Source organism: Macrobrachium nipponense, chromosome 39, assembly GCF_015104395.2.
Source record: "Macrobrachium nipponense isolate FS-2020 chromosome 39, ASM1510439v2, whole genome shotgun sequence".
Classification (NCBI taxonomy): domain Eukaryota; kingdom Metazoa; phylum Arthropoda; class Malacostraca; order Decapoda; family Palaemonidae; genus Macrobrachium; species Macrobrachium nipponense.
This window is the reverse complement of record NC_061099.1, coordinates 49,526,628-49,544,127: the sequence shown is the minus strand read 5'-3', so window position 1 is coordinate 49,544,127 and position 17,500 is coordinate 49,526,628. Positions and strand designations below refer to the sequence as shown.

At 38.9% G+C, this 17,500-nt stretch overlaps 1 protein-coding gene across 1 annotated transcript in view; it reads right to left on the bottom strand.

Moving 5' to 3' along the window:
* Nucleotides 1-17,500, bottom strand: part of LOC135210331 (signal peptide, CUB and EGF-like domain-containing protein 1) — a 222,195-nt gene that overhangs the window by 30,877 nt on the left and 173,818 nt on the right. The window contains exons 12-14 of the mRNA XM_064243219.1: nt 2,196-2,435; nt 1,198-1,364; nt 803-1,013 (exon numbers count right to left, since the gene is read on the bottom strand). Of these exons, the coding sequence (XP_064099289.1) occupies nt 803-1,013; nt 1,198-1,364; nt 2,196-2,435 (618 nt within the window). The remainder of the gene's footprint in view (nt 1-802; nt 1,014-1,197; nt 1,365-2,195; nt 2,436-17,500) is intronic.

Sequence of the window (17,500 nt, the reverse complement as noted above, 5' to 3'; positions counted from 1 at the left end):
ATTAAAACAATTTGGCCCATTTATGACTTATGTTGCTCTCCAGGGAAGAGATAATGCATGAACACTCATATAAATGCTGTCTATATCACCTAGTTCTAGTGCCTGTAGGCTACAACTGACAAACTCGAAAGCATATACATGTACATAGATGCATATAATACTGTGTACTTATAGGCTACAACTTACAAACTCAGAAGCATATACATGTACATTAGATGCATATTATATTGTGTGAGTATTTTTCTATGATGAAAATGATGCTTGTGTTCTACTAAAAAGATGAAAGATGACTCAACTGATGTCAAAACAAGTCTGAACTGGGCGTCTCATTTCTTAAAGGATCTACAATTTTCCTTGAAGGCAAAATGATTATAGAAGCCAAGTGACAAAGTAGATGAAGTGATAGTTTGAGGGCAGAATGATCATAGAAATCAGGGGACAAAGTAGATGAAAATGCAACTTTGAGAAATAAGTTAAGTGGCTTTGAATGGATTGCAGAGTGCATGATGCATGAGTAATTAGTGCATGTGATGCATTATTAATAAGTCATATTTGAAAGAGGGAAGTCAGTAGAAACTAGTTTAGGCTGGCTTACGATATTCATGTATTTGTACATAAATTTAAGGGATGAGGGGTAAATGTGGTAAGAGATGAAACACACATACTATCTACCGTAAGAAGGATAATGATGGAGTTAGAAGGCTTAGAACTTGAATATTGGCCAAGAACCTAAACCTTTATAATGTAGATCCCTTGAAAGATGGGAAATCTAATCAAAGTCTGAAACACAATGAATTTTTACCTGAACATGCCAAATGTGTATTATTGAGATCCTGTACATTTCTGGCCTGGTCATGGACTTCTGTATTAGACATGGTCCACTTGTAATTTGTATTACCACCACACGTATATACATAATAGTTATCAGGACCCATAGTAAAAGTGGTCCCCCTCTGACATCTCACAGTACACCTTTCTTCATTGTCATACTCTTCCAGATGATAACATGATATCTGTGGAGCAAGCACACTATTCTGAAATCATTTAAGAGTAAGAGAACATAACTGAGTTATGGTAAACATTGCCTTCTTTTTTATTTCAAAGAGAATTGTTAATAAACTTTGGGTCTTGGTTAAATTTTCACCTAAAACCTTTTACAATTATCTTTATTTCATTTCTTGAACATATAGATTCTACCTCTGCTTTTGGAGGATTTCCTATTGGTGTGCACTTATCTATCAGTATGCAGTCTCTGCCATTCGGATGTAGCCTGTAACCAGGGTTGCATGAGCAATAAAATGACCCTTCAGTGTTGACACAAGCATGCTCACAACCACCATTATCGACAATGCATTCATTCCTATCTGAAAGACAACAAACAGCTTATTATGTAGAAAAAATAAATGTTTTCCCAAGTATACCTCCGTATAATTCAACCAAACAAGGCTTCATTAAAAAAAACTTAATATATCCTTTCTCCTACGAGAAATTGGTACTCTAAAAAAAGGGCCCTTCACAAGGCTTTTCTGTAATGAGATAGTTATAATTTTCCCATAATGACATTGTGAATTTAATGTCACTCAAAATTTAGTGTAAGCTCAAATGATATACAAGGCATACTCTTGTTTTGGATTTCATTCACAGCGCTTACTGATACCTTGTGCTTTTTTTTCTTTTTTTTTAGATAATTACGCACCATTTTGAAATTTCGGCTGCTGATTCACGAAATTATGATGCAAGTGAATTCCTTGACCTAGCATAGTCAATGTGTAAATAGTACCACATACTGTATATGCATTTTTTGTAGTGACATCCTGTTGGAACTTCAAACATGGACATCAAAACGACCCAGTTTACAAAAATTATGGGGAACCCCATTACTCTCGCCTATAAAAAGCAGTCTAATCCAAAGTAGACGCAAACATTCTTCAATAAAGAGTAATGTGTTGAAAGGTACATAAGTAAAATAAGCGTAATGAAATCCAAAAAATCTTTTCTAGTTTGGAATTGTTTCACAAGGTAGAACTTGTTCTATTTGGTTATAACACATTTATAAGAATTAAGTGCATTTTTAATAACAGAACAATGAAAACTACAGATATAAATACGTAGTAATCTTAAGACTAAAACAACAGAATGGAAATAGTAGATGTGTCTTTTATGCAACATGGAACAACATAAATGACACGCATTACCTCCACAGTGCGTTCTAGCAAAGAGATCGTAGCCCTGCTTGCATGAACAGTGGTAGGATCCAGGAAAATTGGTGCACATGTGTTCGCAGGTGTGAGAGACAATGCATTCATCCACGTCGTGACACGATCGTTCGTCCGGACTCAGCTTGTAACCGGAAGGGCAGGTGCATTCGAAGCTTCCCCAGTTGTTGATGCATCGATGTTCGCAGCCTCCATTGTCTTCTTGGCACTCATCTATGTCTGGAAGGTCAAGTTAAAGTTAAGTATATCTTAGTTTTACCAGACCACTGAACTGATTAACAGCTCTCCTAGACCTGACCCGAAGGATTAGATATTTTTACGTGGCTAGGAACCAATTGGTCACCTAGCAACGGGACCTACAGCTTATTGTGGGATCCGAACCGTACAATATCGAGAAATTAATTTCTATCACCAGAAATAAATTCCTCTGATTCCGCGTTGGCAGAGTCGGGAATCGAACTTCGGACTACCGGATTGGCAATCGAGCGCGAAAACCACTCGTCCAGCGAGGAATTTGGAAGATTAGGAAGACTATTTATGATTATATTGCTGGTCATAAAGTCAATCACCAACTTTCTTTCGTTTCGTAACAGACTAACCCCGTTGCAATGTAGGCATTACTTAAGGTTCTTTGCAGTGTCCCTTCGGCCCCTAGCTGCAACTACTTTAATTGTTTTTACTGTACCTCCGTTCATATTCTCTTTCTTCCATCTTACTGTCCACCCTCTCCTAACAATTGTTTCATAGTGCAACTGCGAGGTTTTCCCTCTGTAACACCTTTCAAAACTTTTACTGTCAATTTCCGTTTCAGCGCTGAATGGCCTTAGTTGCCCCAGTGCTTGGCATAATGCCAATAATAATCTATATAAAACAAATCAAATCATAACAGACTAGAGTGGTTGAACGACAGTGCATATCATTATCCCTTTGCCCTTAATGCTGGTCTTATAAGAACAGCAACAGTTAGGATCGTAGTCCACCAAAAAGAAGTTATGAAACACTTGGAGGCCAGTCCTCAAAAATTAAAAAGGCATAATAAGACCTTCAAAAAGCACCAAATAATACTATCAGTTAAAGTCCTCTTTCCTTTACATCTAAAGTTACATGTCTTAGTATGAAGTGTTTGCAGATCAGTGACATTTTAATCTTAAATCTGCATGTATTATAACATTGTGACAAATCGTAATAAAACATAATATTTGAATATAAATACATATAAAAGGCTAAAATTCCTCCAAAAAATTCACAATAAAAACTGAACTCTTTCTTTTATGCAAAAAAGATTACAATTAACATAATATTAGTAAAGACTACAGTGCTACTCCCTTTGATTGCTAACACATCTAACAATAATGAAGGGTAAATGGCTACCTAAAATCTAACATCCTACAAATCTGAAAGGATTCTCTGGTATACCATTAAAGTTTCAAGCAGATTTACAAACTATTCAAGAAGGTGCAAAAAGGGCATTATGTGTGTATGTATATATATATATATATATATATATATATATATATATATATATATATATATATATATATATATAAAATATTATTTCATATATACAGTCAACTCTCAATTAACGCGTATTCGATTTAATGGGAGCTAGAGAATATTAAAAAACGTTTACCGCGAATTGGCGCCTAAGCGTTGTTTTCAAATCACCCGCACATCAGTTCTGCAGACGACGGCCGTCGGCATAAACAGACATAGCATAGTTCACCGTATGTATTTATTTATGTATCAATAAAGTGAAAGGCTTTGTGTATTGTATTTATTAATAAAGCGAAACACTTTATTTATTAATAATGAGAAAGATTTTGCTCTGTTTTTCTTTTTCGTCTGACTTACTACATAGCACAGGTAGGTATTCTCCTAGCCTATAGCATATACATACGAATACAGTTGCCAGCCTACAGCATACTCTATACAATATGCCGAGATGTCTGGCTGCTGACTGCTACGTATAATTACAAGAGTAACGAATATGCATCTTCTCCGCGAAACTTTTAAAAAGTTATACATTACTTCACTGTATCCAATGCTATCGTATGTATTCTCATATTATTGTACATATTTATAAAATAATAACATAGCCGTCAATGTTTTGGTTTGGGCATACCTTGGGTTTGGGAATCAGGTGATGGCGAATACGAGTTTATTTCGCCGTATTTACCTCAATTATGTGCAAATTTTCTTGCTTCTAGTTAGCATAAACGAATATCTAGATACTTATATGAGACAAGGTCATTTTTCATTATACGACGAGTTTTGAGTCGAAATATGACTCGAATAAGTCTCGTTGTGAACTAAATAATTTTTTCGTTAATAGATTGCGTTGGGAGCATGATTATTGCTTAAAAAAATAGACGTGATTACGATCGCTTTTTTCACTTGCTTTCATCATAATACAAGATTACATAGAAATAAATCAGTCCTATTATACATAGTGTCGTTTATAACGTAACTACGGTAATTGTTTACTATCGTACGATGGTTGAAAAACAAACAAATGGATGTTGCTGTTATCCAGGAACGTAACCCTCGCGTTAATTGAGAGGTGACTATATATACGTATATATATTATATATATATATATAATATATATATAATATATTATATGTATGTATATATATATATATATATATATATATATATATATATATATATATATATATATATATATATATACATATATATATACTAGCCAGCGCTGGCAACCGTAGGACAGCATTGTTGAACCGCAATATCATTTTTTTTTTTCGTAGAAGAAAGGTAAGAACATATTTGGAATCATCGTGAAAAGTCCAATCGGAATAATGTTTTCTTTTTTTCTCTGCAACTAATATTAAAGAAGTTGGCATGGCTTGATATTTGGTTCATCGGAGAAGAAACATATTATTATTATATTCTCTACGAATATAATAATAAAGAAGTTAGCATGGCCGGATACTAGGATCAAAATGGTGCCCAATTAAATCATCCCCCATAAAATTTACATATACGTATGGTCGGACTTTGGTTCAATTAGGTCTAGTAGTTTCACTGTCTATTGCGCACATACACCCATATATACATCGTCCGACCGTCAGCTTTATACATAAGATATAAAAAATTTTCCTTCACAGTCCATTTCATTGTTGTATTTCAAGAGCATTTTTGGCTCTCTCATATAGCAACTACTGAGTTTTCATGTGTTTGCAAATATTTTTTCTATGAAAACAAAAGTAATCCATCCTTTTCAAGTTCATTTTGGCATCCTGCTATAAATTTGTTAAGGTTTTCAGTTTCACGCAGATCCTCACGCACTGATTGTATCCTTTTATGGGGGGTGGGATGAGCATTGCCAAATCTTTCCTTTCTTCCTTCGTCGTGTTCAGCCAAGTTCTCGATCCTCAGTCTGACAGATGTTCTCTCTTTTGAGACTGATATTTTGCTGTCTTCCGCGGGTAATATCCGTCACAGGGCTCTTGTGTATTAAGCCCCGTCCACTCGGTGGAGCTTTGCCCAACGAACTTTATTCGCTGTGATGCCAGACGCGGGGAAAGTCAGATACTTATCCGCTATTTAACAGCTGCTGACGTCACATCGAACAGAGTTCGTCGACGGGCCTTTACGGTTTAATAATTTATCTTTCAGGGAGTCACAGTAGATCAATAATTTCCTTAAGGTAACTTGACACTGTTTATCCTTTGATTGAAACAAAATTGTAATTACGAACATTGTTTTTGTTCGTTTGTTTGTATGGAGTTTTGACGTTGCATGGAACCAGTGGTGATTCAGCAACAGGACCAACGGCTTTATGTGACTTCCGAACCACGTCGTAATAACGAACAGTTTACCTTTCATTTTTGCAGCTCAACAGTATTACTTATGGATACCCATTCAGGCGTCTCGTTTGTAAAAACGAGTTTGTTTCCTTTCAAGTCCAATAAAGCTTGTGGTCTCTTGTACAAGTTTTTTCAACGGTACTTTTTATAAATACTAATAAAAAATTTTGAAAATTATTTTCCCCTTTTCATTTGATTACGACTTTCTAGACTTTGGAAAGAATTCTATCGTTGATAAGACGAATAAACCTTTTAGCAAATTTTCGTAATTAGCCCAACACAAGCTTTCTATTTCTTTTTACTCAAATCTAATATATATTATTCTACTGATGAGCAGAATGGAACATCTCTCCTTTTCATTTCTTTTCAATCGAAAGCTGCAATCATTCCTTCCACAAATACACGAGTTTTATTTTACTTTTCTCTGCCCAATTAAGACATCGGAATTCAGTGTTTTCTCAGTCTAGTAGTTTGGAACCTTCAACAATTCATCAAAAGATGCTACTAACCACTCGCATCCGAAGAATGAAGTTCCACCATTTGTTGGTTTAAACAACTACCTCTGTAACTCCAAAACAACATATTTATGCAGGTCACGCAGTTCATTGTTGGTCTTCGAAATTAATGCAATTTTGTTTTAATCCTTGATGAAGACCTTTTCTGAAGTAGAATTCCCTTTCATTTTTAGTTTTCTGTAAAATAAAACCAAAGTGGCGGCTCTGAAAGTCAGTCCTTCCACCCCCAGGTCTAAAAAACTACTGAGGCTAGAGGGCAACAAATTGGCATTATGATCATCCCTCCAATCGTCAAACATACAAATTGCAACCCTCTAGCCTCAGTATTTTTTATGTTATCTAAAGTTAAAGTTATTCATGGATCGTGCATCTGGCAGCGCTTTCCGCATCTGGTGAGCTGCCCGTCCTTGTTAATGATATACAGCATTATACAATGTAGAGAAAACTCGAATGCGCCGAAGAAACTTCGGCACATGTTTTAATTGTTTGAGTTGTATCCTAAGACTTCCTTTTTTACGTGTGGACGTCTACTTTACGGATGCTTACAGCATTTACCTTCATCCTCACGAATTATTGTTCTTTAAGAACAATAAGAATAACAAAAATGAGGTTTCCTTGACCGCAAACCTCTTCGGATTGTCACTGTAAACAATTTATTGGAAAATATACATTGTATATTCACTTTAAAAATTTCTTGATTGGTAAGTTTTTCTTATAATCATCTCTTTTTTTTGCTTTAATACTCTCCAAAATAAATAGATTGGATGGGTGGATGCATGATATTTAGGGCCGTAAATTATGTTAAACAGTTATCAAGTGAAACTAATTATCTTGTAGATACTTTTTTTCAAGACATTTTCTTGTCACATGTCTTATGGGACGTCAGCTTTGTTTTTCAAGCTCTCAGAGAACTTTAGTGGCTATATTCAAGGCAGTTTTTTTTAAGCTTTCACAGAATTTTAGTGGCTATATTCAAGGCAGTATTCTTTTGTTTTTCAAGCTTCCACAGAACTTTAGTGGCTATATTAAAGGCATATATTTAAGCTTTTACTGAACAGTCCCGGTTATATTCAAGACAGTTTTCTTTTGTTTTTTAAACTTTTACAGAACTTTCCTGGTTATATTCAAGGCAATTTTTTTTAAACTTTTACAGAACTTTAGTGGCTATAATCAAGGCAGTTCTTTAGTTTCTCTTACTTTTACAGAACTTTAATGGCTATATTCAAAACAGTTCTTTTGTTTTTTAAGCTTTTTACGGAACTTCGGTAGCTATATTCAAGGCAATTCTGCGCATGTCTATTGCTTACAATTCATTTTTATATTAAATATATTTGGTTGATCAACACAGCAGCATTGCGATACTCTGAAGGATAAGATAAATTATCCATTTCGTGACGACTTCCCGTTCTCACCAGTATAAATCTTTTCGTTATTGTTCTCGTCACTGCAATGCTTTTCATTATTAGTGTGCATACGTTTTAATGAAAAATAAAGTGAAACAAATAATTAACAAAGACAAAACCAACACCGCCTTCACCAAATAGATTTTGGATTCAACATGGCCCTATGGTATATTCACATCAACCGTGCATTTGATGTCTATGGGCCAGTCCCTTACGACGCTCCTGATTGGCTGTTGATAAGCCAATTACAGAGCTGGAAACTCTCAGTCTCTCATTCCACCCTTCCTGAGGAATACGTTTTTCAGGAGAGGTGGAACGTAGTGCATCCTGCCTATGTGAACTCTCTCGAGAGAGACTGAGAGTTTCCAGCCCTGTGATTGTCTTATCAACAGCCAATCAGGGAGCGTCGTAAGGGACTGGCCTAGACATTAGATGCACGGGTGGTGTGAATCTACTATAGCTGGGAGCGTCAACATCCTAATAAAAGTTAAATCTAGTTTACAATTTGACACCGCCGCCTACGGAAGCTTGGAAATGGGTAGAGATTTTGTTAATTTATATAAAGAATTAAGTTCATGAATTTTTCTGGAAGCATTAATCACATTCGGAAGTATCAAATTTCCCTCGGGTGAAATTCCGCCTGATCAGAACCCAAGCAATAACAGCTGGCTATATATTAGCTCCTCCCTTCAATAAAATCACACCATGACGGCTGTCTCATCTTTTGAGACATACTTCAGTGTTAATATCTTAACATTTTGAACTAAAGGAACACCTTGCAGTAAAATGATGCATTACTCACACTAAAATCAAATCCTCACTGCTGTTTATCAGTTAAGACGTAACTGTAATGTAATGTTTTCATACAAGTACCATAGGCCTACTGTCTTAAATGAAAACGTAACATTAAATTAATGTATTACTCCCTCTCTGCCTTCAATTCTGCATCCAAAAATCTACAGGCCATCTTGTTTAGGGGGGCCACACACAGTCGATCTGGTCGTTCGATAAGAACTGAGTGGGAGGAGACTCCAATAAAATGACTGCAACTCACGTTACTGCCCGGTCTGAACAAAGTAATCAGTCTTAAGTTGGCAGCCACACAGTTTGGACGTGGCGGAGGGAATATCTGATAATGAACCATATATGCTCAGACTGTGCCGTAGCAACCAGTATAACAATGAACAGAGAAAAAAAAAGCCACGAAAAGGAATATTGGGTCAATGATTGGTTGTTGAACAGAAAAAAACTTATATTTATTGCTTTTAAAGGAAATACAGGTAGCTCCCAGGGATTGCTATGATAAACGTAAGGGTGGACGAGGAAACATTCAATTTTGTAGGAAGATTATAACAGTCGTGCAAAAGGACCCATGCATGCTGAAATCCACAACGCCCTATGAAAGGCCAAGTGCCACATTACGCTACTTAGCGACTGACTGTTCTTATCAAGATATAAAATTGAGTGTGGCCATATCGCCCAAAGCTCTTGGAAGAGTCATGCTGGAGACATGTTAAGTTATTTGGACATCACTCTGCAAAGACTACATAATAATAAAGATAAATAAAACTCATGTAAACATATTTGTATCTTTGATAAAAAATAAAACAGCTTTTAGAAACTAAAAATAATTGACTCTTCTACAAATATACCAGGCAGTTTGAAGTGTATAAAGTTAGTGCAGGAAATTATAAAAGTGAAAAGGTAATAAATCTTTGTGTAACCAGTCATTAGCTACACTATTTCGCAATCAGCACCAAGCACCTACAAGGAAATTATAAGAATGTGAGACAGGTTTCATTACTTCCCATTATGATTTTACTATTGCATTGTCTCCAGTTCTCCTTTAAATCATATATAATTTATGAGCTTTTTAGCATATAATCGTATTTCGTTAAGAAATATCCTGTTTATTTCCTTATTTTTCTTTTACGTTGGAATATAACTGATTAAACGTCCTGAGTAAGGCATCAATTTTTGTTTTTGTTTTAAGAGATTACTTTATGTACTGTATAATATACATTGCTATTAAACACACACACACACACACACACACACACACACATATATATATATATATATATATATATATATATATATATATTATATATATAATATATATATATATATATATATATATATATATATATATAGATATATGATATATACATACATATATATATACTATATATATAATATATATATATATATATATATATATATATATATATATATATATATATATATATATATTACAGGCAGTCCCCGGGTTACGACGGGTTCGGCTTACGACGTTCCGAGGTTAAGGCGCTTTTCAATTATATTCATTAGATATTATTTCCAGGGTTATGACGCCTACAAAGCTCATCTGTCAGAAGAAATATGACACCAAAATGCAAAATAATCAATATTTGAAGTTTTTTTGATGAAAAATACAATAAGAATGCAATTTACATAGTTTTCAATGCACCCAAAGCATTAAAAGTAAGGTTTTCTTAGAATTTTTTAGATGTTCCGGCTTACGACGATTTTCGGGTTACAACGCGTCTCAAGAACGGAACCCCCGTCGTAACCCAGGGACTTGCCTGTATATATATATATATATATATATATATATCTATATATATATATATATATATATATATATATATATATATATATATATATAAAGGAAAATAATGTGGTATGGAGGAGTAATAACAGTTTATATTTGACAGAAGTATGGATGAACTGAGTGGTTTGGTGGCCGAAATAGGGGAGATGTTGGAACCAGACATCGGTGAAGTAGTGAATGGAATTTGGGAGGATGGTAGTGAGGGAGATAATGGGAGTTTGAAAGAAAGTGGTTTGGAAGAAGTGAATGGCGAAGTAACTGAAAGAGTGTATGATGGTCCTCAAACAAGATCCAGGGGGCCTGCATCTGAGCATCCTTGGGTGTTGCGAAAGGCAATTTAGTGTGGATGTTGAGAGTGTAAGGAGATGTTGTCAAATGTAATGGGGGAGGTAATATGGAGGAGTAATAATAGTTTATATTTGACAACATCTCCAAAGGTTGTGTGTGAGAGAGAGAGAGAGAGAGAGAGAGAGAGAGAGAGAGAGAGATTGGTGGAAGAATGAATGGGAGTGGTTAAATGGCGGTCGGAAGCATGTCTGTTGTGGCGCTCTGTAGGTAGTCAATGGAAGTCTGTTACGAGAGTCGTAAGCAGTGAGGTGTCTGGTCAAGTCAGTGTCGGTTTTGGCAGCGGTTATCCTTTGGTGTTTCGTTGTTTGGGTGTTATTTGATAGATTTTGGGGTTGTGAAGTTGTTGTGCATGTGTCTGTCTGGTTGTGGTGAGGTTAAGAAGGTTTGTGGTGCATTTTTCGGTGTCTGTTAGTGGTGGTTGGGGCAGTGTTGGTTTTGGCGGGTTGTTGTGCTTCTGCGAGTTGTGTGGTTGTCGTGTTCTTTCAGGCGGTTGGTGTTCGTTTGCAGTGATTTGTTGGGTTATTGAGTTTTTGTGGGGTTGTGGGTCTCGGGGGGGTTGGTTTGTGCTTGGGTGTCGGCGGTGGTTGTGTCGGCTAGCCTATAGCCTATATCCAGTGGACAGCACAGCCTAGCACTGAGTAGCAGAAGCCAGAGGTGAGTACCTGTTTGTGTTTTTTGTTCTGTATGTAGGTATGGGTCAATTGTCCTGCTGTATTTTGTAGTGTTAAGTGGAAAGTGTGATTGAGGGTGGGTTTGATAGCCAGACAGGTTAAGTTTATGTGGGGAGGTTACTTGTTTTTTTGTGATCCCGCCACATTATTTTTTGGCGGCGCAACAGGGGACTGCTGGTGTGGCAGCTGCAGGACAATTGGTCTAGGCTAGTGTGTGTGAGTGGTGAGAAAGTTTGGGATGGAAGGATTGAGTGAGGTGGAGAGGCTGAAGGAGGAGTTGAGGTTGGAGAGGGAAGTAAGAGGACAATTGGAAGTGGATAATGAGAGGTTAAGGGTAGAGTGTGAGGAGCTGAAGAGCGAGTTAGAGGAAATGAGAGGAATGCTAAGGATTGCAAAAGTGGAAATGAAAGAAGAAGTGAAAGGAGCGGAAGAGAGAATGGTTGAGAAAATGGACGATAAATTCTTAGTGATGATGAATGCAGTGCAGGAGATGATGAAGGGGTTCATGGGAGAGGGAGCTGTAGGGGGTAGGCCTACTGGGTCTTGTGATAGGCCAGAAGTGGTAAAGAGAGTGGAAGAGCGAGGGGATGAAACTACAAGTGACGAAGGTGACTTGTTTGTGGTAGGTAAAGGGAAGAAGGGAAAGAGACAGGATAAGGATAAACCTGAGGACAAGAATAAGAAGGGGGCTGAGGAAAAGAAGACGATTAAGGGAAAGAAGTTTAGGAAGGATGACGGACAGGATGAGACTGGGACTGAATACATTGGGGAAAGGGCTGAGAGTGATTTAGATAGCTGTGAGTGGAAACAGGTGGGTAGAAAGAAGGCTAAGAAGAGCGTAATGAGGAGCATGGATGTTAGTATGGAAGTTGATTCGCTATATTCGGACGAGGTTAAGAGGGATCAGAATGGTAGTAGCGAAAGTGAGAGTGAGTGGGAAGTACGAAAGGCTGTATATATGAGAGAGATACCTAGATGTGCACAATATGAGGAATGTGGTAGTAGGGACATAGGGGATTTTTTTAAGGAATATGAGAGGTATTGTAAGGCAAAGTATGGGGATAATAAGAGAGTCTGGGCAAGAGAGTTGGGTGGCTTTTTGACGGGATTTTTGTTGAATATGTATGGGGTAATGATGAGTGTGGGGAATGTGCCATATGAGAGTGTGAAAGCCAGGATTGTGAAAGCCAGGATTGTGGAACAGGCGAAGAGGATAAGGAGTAGTGTTAGATATAGGAGAAAACATGGTTTTGATGAGGTAAAAGAATGAATGTTGGTGAGTCGTTGACGATGTATGTGTGCAGGTTGGAAACATTAGCCAGGAAAAAGTTTGGGGATGAAGGGATAAATGAGTGTAAAGAGTTAGTGAGGAAGTTGTTGGCGACTGTGCCGGAGAGTGTTTATGAGTTTGTAAATCTGAAACGTAAGGAGAAAATGCGATGGACGAATGAAAGGTTGACGTGGAACGACATTTTGGAAATAGTAGAGGATTATGAGTTGGACAGGTGTATGAAAGAGAGTAGAAGTGTTAGTGTTAGGACTGAAGTGGCTGATATGCCAGAGTTTAAGAGCTATAGGGAGGCAGTTTTGGAAGGGCCAAGGCGAATGGCAGAGCGAGTGGTTGATAGGAGCGTTAGAGCCAGCAACGTAAGTATGGTTCGCCCTAAGAGAGATCGGAGTGCAAGCGTTGGAAGATTAGGGTCGGTTAGTCGTGAACGAGAGCAGCAATGTTACAGATGTGGAAAGCTAGGGCACAGGAAGAATGAATGTCGGTGGGCGTTGGGAGCTTGCTTTGGGTGTGGGCAAACAGGGCATTTGGTGAGCGAGTGTAAGAAAGATAGGGATGTTAAGTGTTACAGGTGTGGGCAAGTAGGGCATATAGCAAGTGGATGTCGAGGTACTTGTGTGACTGAGGTTTGCTGTAATTGCGGGAAGAATGGGCATTATGCTAGGATGTGTAAGGAACAGCGGGCAAAATGTGTTGAGTTGTGGAATGGAGGTCATGTGGCGAGTGTGTGTAGGCGAAAGAGGATGAGTCAGGTGGGAGTTCGGGACTAGGTACAAAGGGGATTCAGTTGGGTGGGTCCTCTGGTGTGCGGTCAGTAAGAGTGATGCATGTGCGTGAAGGATTGTTGCATGAAAAAGGGTTTGGAGGAAGAGCTCATGAATGTATGAGTGTCAAAGTGAGGTGCAAAGGGGTGTGTTTGGTTGCTTTGATTGATACGGTGCAGTGTCAGTGTTCTTTTTAAGAATGGATGTGACAAGTTGCGGAGTGAGTGTGAAATTAGGAAATATAAAGGGGAGGTACAAGGAATAGGAAAATTTGGGTATGCCTGTGGTGGAATGTTGCGTGAAAATGTAGAAATCGAGGGGTAGTGATGGATGAAGGTGACTTTTGTGTGATTGAGGGAATGAGTGATAAGTATGATATGTTGTTAGGATACAGGTTCCTGAAGAAGTGTGGGATGGTGGTCCCATCCGAGCAGGAATAATGATTGAGTTGCATAGGAAGGGGAATGTACATGGAGAGTTGTACTTGGATAGGGATGGAGGGGTAAGCAGTAAAATATGGAAGGGAGTGCCGTTGGTTGCGAAAGAGAGTGTAAAAGTGCCGCGAGAAGTTGGAGAAGTTGTTAGTGTGAAAGTTGCGTGCCCGATGGTCTTGGGATTGTCAAAGGTGACAAGTGTGCGTATGTGGTTGAGGGTGTGGATGCGAACAGGTGTAAGAGCGAGCGTGCATGTGTACGACGGGATTTTGGATATGGAGAATCCTCGGGTTTTTGTGGCCCCCCGACCTTGCCGAGTGTTAGGAAAAAGCGAGTGCGGGGTATACGTGAAGTGAGTGTGTGGGGTTGTTGTATACGTTGGGTGGATGACGGACGAACGAAAGAATATGTTAGGGTGCGGCGGGTGATGACAGGTAGCATGAAAGAAAGTGATGAGTGGAAGTATGATGAGTTGAGAGAAAGAATTGAGGTGTGGATGAAAATGTTGGTGATGACAAGAGGGAGCGGTTAATGCAGATGTTGTGGGATAGGCGGGGTGCGTTGAGTCGGGGTGACGAGGATTTCAGGGGATCTAAGCTCCCAGAGTTCAAGATAGTTTTGAATGACGATACCCCCCCATATATCAGCGTCCCCGACACTTTTCTGCGCCTATTGCCCGAGAGATTGAGGAACAGTGTGAGGAACTTGAGAGAGTGGGAGTGATCGAGAGGAGTGAGAGTGCTTGGAATAGTCCCATAGTCCCAGTACGTAAAGACAGATGGGAGTTTGAGGATGTGTGTGGATTACAGGAAGGTGAATGAAGTGACTGGTGAAGGAGCGATTCCCGATGAATGTGGTGTCTGATTGTGTGTATAAGATGCATGGGATGAGAGTGTTCACAAAATTGGATTTGGTAAGGGGCTATTACCAGATGCCTCTTGAGGAAGGGAGCAGGCATGTTACGGCTTTTTCGAGTGGTAGCTGCCACTATCAATTCAAGAGGTTAAGTTTTGGATTGGCTAATGTGCCTGCTGCCTTCCAGAGGGCGATGAATGTAGTTTTGGCTGGTTTTGATGGAAGGAAGGTGACTGTGTTTATAGATGACGTTTTGATTGCAAGTGAGACACTTGAGGAGAATGTGGAACTGCTTGAGAAGGTGTTAGAACGGTTGGAAGAAGGTTGGAGGTTGGAGTGAAGGAAGCTGGAGAAGTGTACGTGGTTGGCTGGGAATGATGGAATTTCTTGGTTCATAAGGTGAGTGCGAGTGGTGTAAGGAAGAGTGAAAAGTTTGTTGAAAAAGTAAAGGAGTTTCCACGTCCCCGGACCGTGCGGGAGTTAAAGGGTTTTTTGGGTTTGATTGAGTTCGGGAGGAAGTTTGTTAGGGATTGTTCGGGTATAGGGAAGCCGTTGACTGAATGGACCGGGAAGAAAAAACTTATTGTACTAAGCTGAGGTGGATGAGCGAATGGTGGGAGCATTTGAGAGATTGAAAGAGGAGGCTGCTAGGGACGTCACCTTGGCTTTTCCGGACTGCAGTGAGGATGCCAGTAAGCTTGAGTTGTATGCTGATGCTAGTAAGTTTAGTATGGGAGGATGCTTGGTGCAGATGCAAGAGGTGAATGGGGAGGGACAATTGAGAGTGATTGCGTATGTGAGTAAAGCTTTTAACAAAGCAGAGCTTAAGTATTCGGTGGTTGAGAAGGAGCTTGCGGCAATAAGGTTTTGTGTGAAAGCGTTGAAAGTGTTTTTGTATGGGGTAAAATTTGTCATAAGGACAGATCATCGGCTGTTAGTTTATATGATCAAGAAGGAAAGTGTGAATGCTAGGATTGCGAGGACAATTGAGGATTTGAGTGAGTTTGATTTTGGCTTGGAATATGTGCCGCGGAGTAAAAATGTGATTGCTGAGAGGTTTGAAGGGAATGACAGAATGTGTGAATGTTTGTTTTCAGCATTGAAAATCTTGGAAGGTAAGGGTCTGGTTGAAGAGGTACCCGGTTGTGTGATTGAGTTGCGAGTGAAGTTGATGAGTGATGTGCAGAAGGAAGTGGCATGTGGGGAGGAACAAGGTGGGCAAGGAGAAGTGTTGCATGAATTGTTGTCAGCAGTAGCTGAGTTGTTTGGAATAAAAGTGGTGTTGTATTTTGGATGGGACAGACCGGTTGAATATCGAGGAAGGGTGAGTACAGGTAATGAACGTGGGGTTTTGATGATTCAGTGCGGGGAACGTGGTTGTAATTGGTTGGTTACAAAAAGGGACTGTGAAGGGGATCTGAGTCAGAATTGTGGAAATGGGGAATTAACTGAGGATGACTGTGATGATGAGGATTGTGATGTGGATAACCAGGTGGACGTGGTAGTGAATGTGTGTATGCATGGGACTCGAGGGAAAATGGTGACGTCTGTCCAAGTAAATGATAGTGAGTATTGTAGTTTGGTTGACACAGGGGCACAAGTTTCCTTGGTGATGGGTCAGTGGTGAGTGAACTTGAGAGATGTGATTGGGAAGTGAAAAGGCAGTCTACAAGTGTGAGAATACATGGGTTAGGACAAGGAAGTGTTTTGGTATGGGAAGAGGTACAGTTAGAGGTTAGGTTGGGAGATCTTGAGGTAATACATAACTTTATAGTTATAGGAGAAAATGATATGCCATCTTGCTTTTTAATAGGGATAGATTTTTTGAGGATCCACGATATAGACGTAGACATAGGAAATGGAATTCTTAGAAAGGGGGGCAGACAAGTAGCTAGGATTCAAGATGGTAATGTGTTTGTAGCAAACTTTGTGGGTATGATTGATATTGCTAGGAGTGAGAATGATCTGTTGAGTGAGGAAGAGATTGAGGAAATGCAAAAGAAGTGCCTGGAGATAAGTGTGTTGCGACAATGTGTTTTGGGGGGAGTGCGTGTGGAAGACTGGCCATGTGAGTTGGATGTATATAAGAGGGTTGCTAAACGTTTTGTGGTGTGCAAAAACATAGTGTACTTTTTGCATCAGGAAGGGGTGTATGACAAGGAAGTGTATGTGCCAGTGTTTTCTGTTTGAGTCAGCTGTGAGTATGTGTTTGTTGGTGCATGATCGGTTTGGGCAATATGGGAAAAAAAAAAATAAGTTGTGGGAATGCATGAGAGAGAGATTGTATGCTCCTGGGTTGAATAAGATTTGTATGGATGTGGCTGTCACGTGTGAAGACTGTCAGAGGGGAAAGTATCAGAGTGTGCATGCAAGTCCGCCTGTGTTGCGATTACAGATGAAAGAGCCGTTTGAAATGCTTGTGATTGATTGTGTTTCTTTGCCTAGGACTGCGAGAGGACACATGGGGATGATTTGTGATGGTGGATCACATGAGTAAATTTGCCTATGTGGTTCCCATCAAAGATAAGAGGAGTGAAACTGTTGCACGAATGGTGGGTCAAG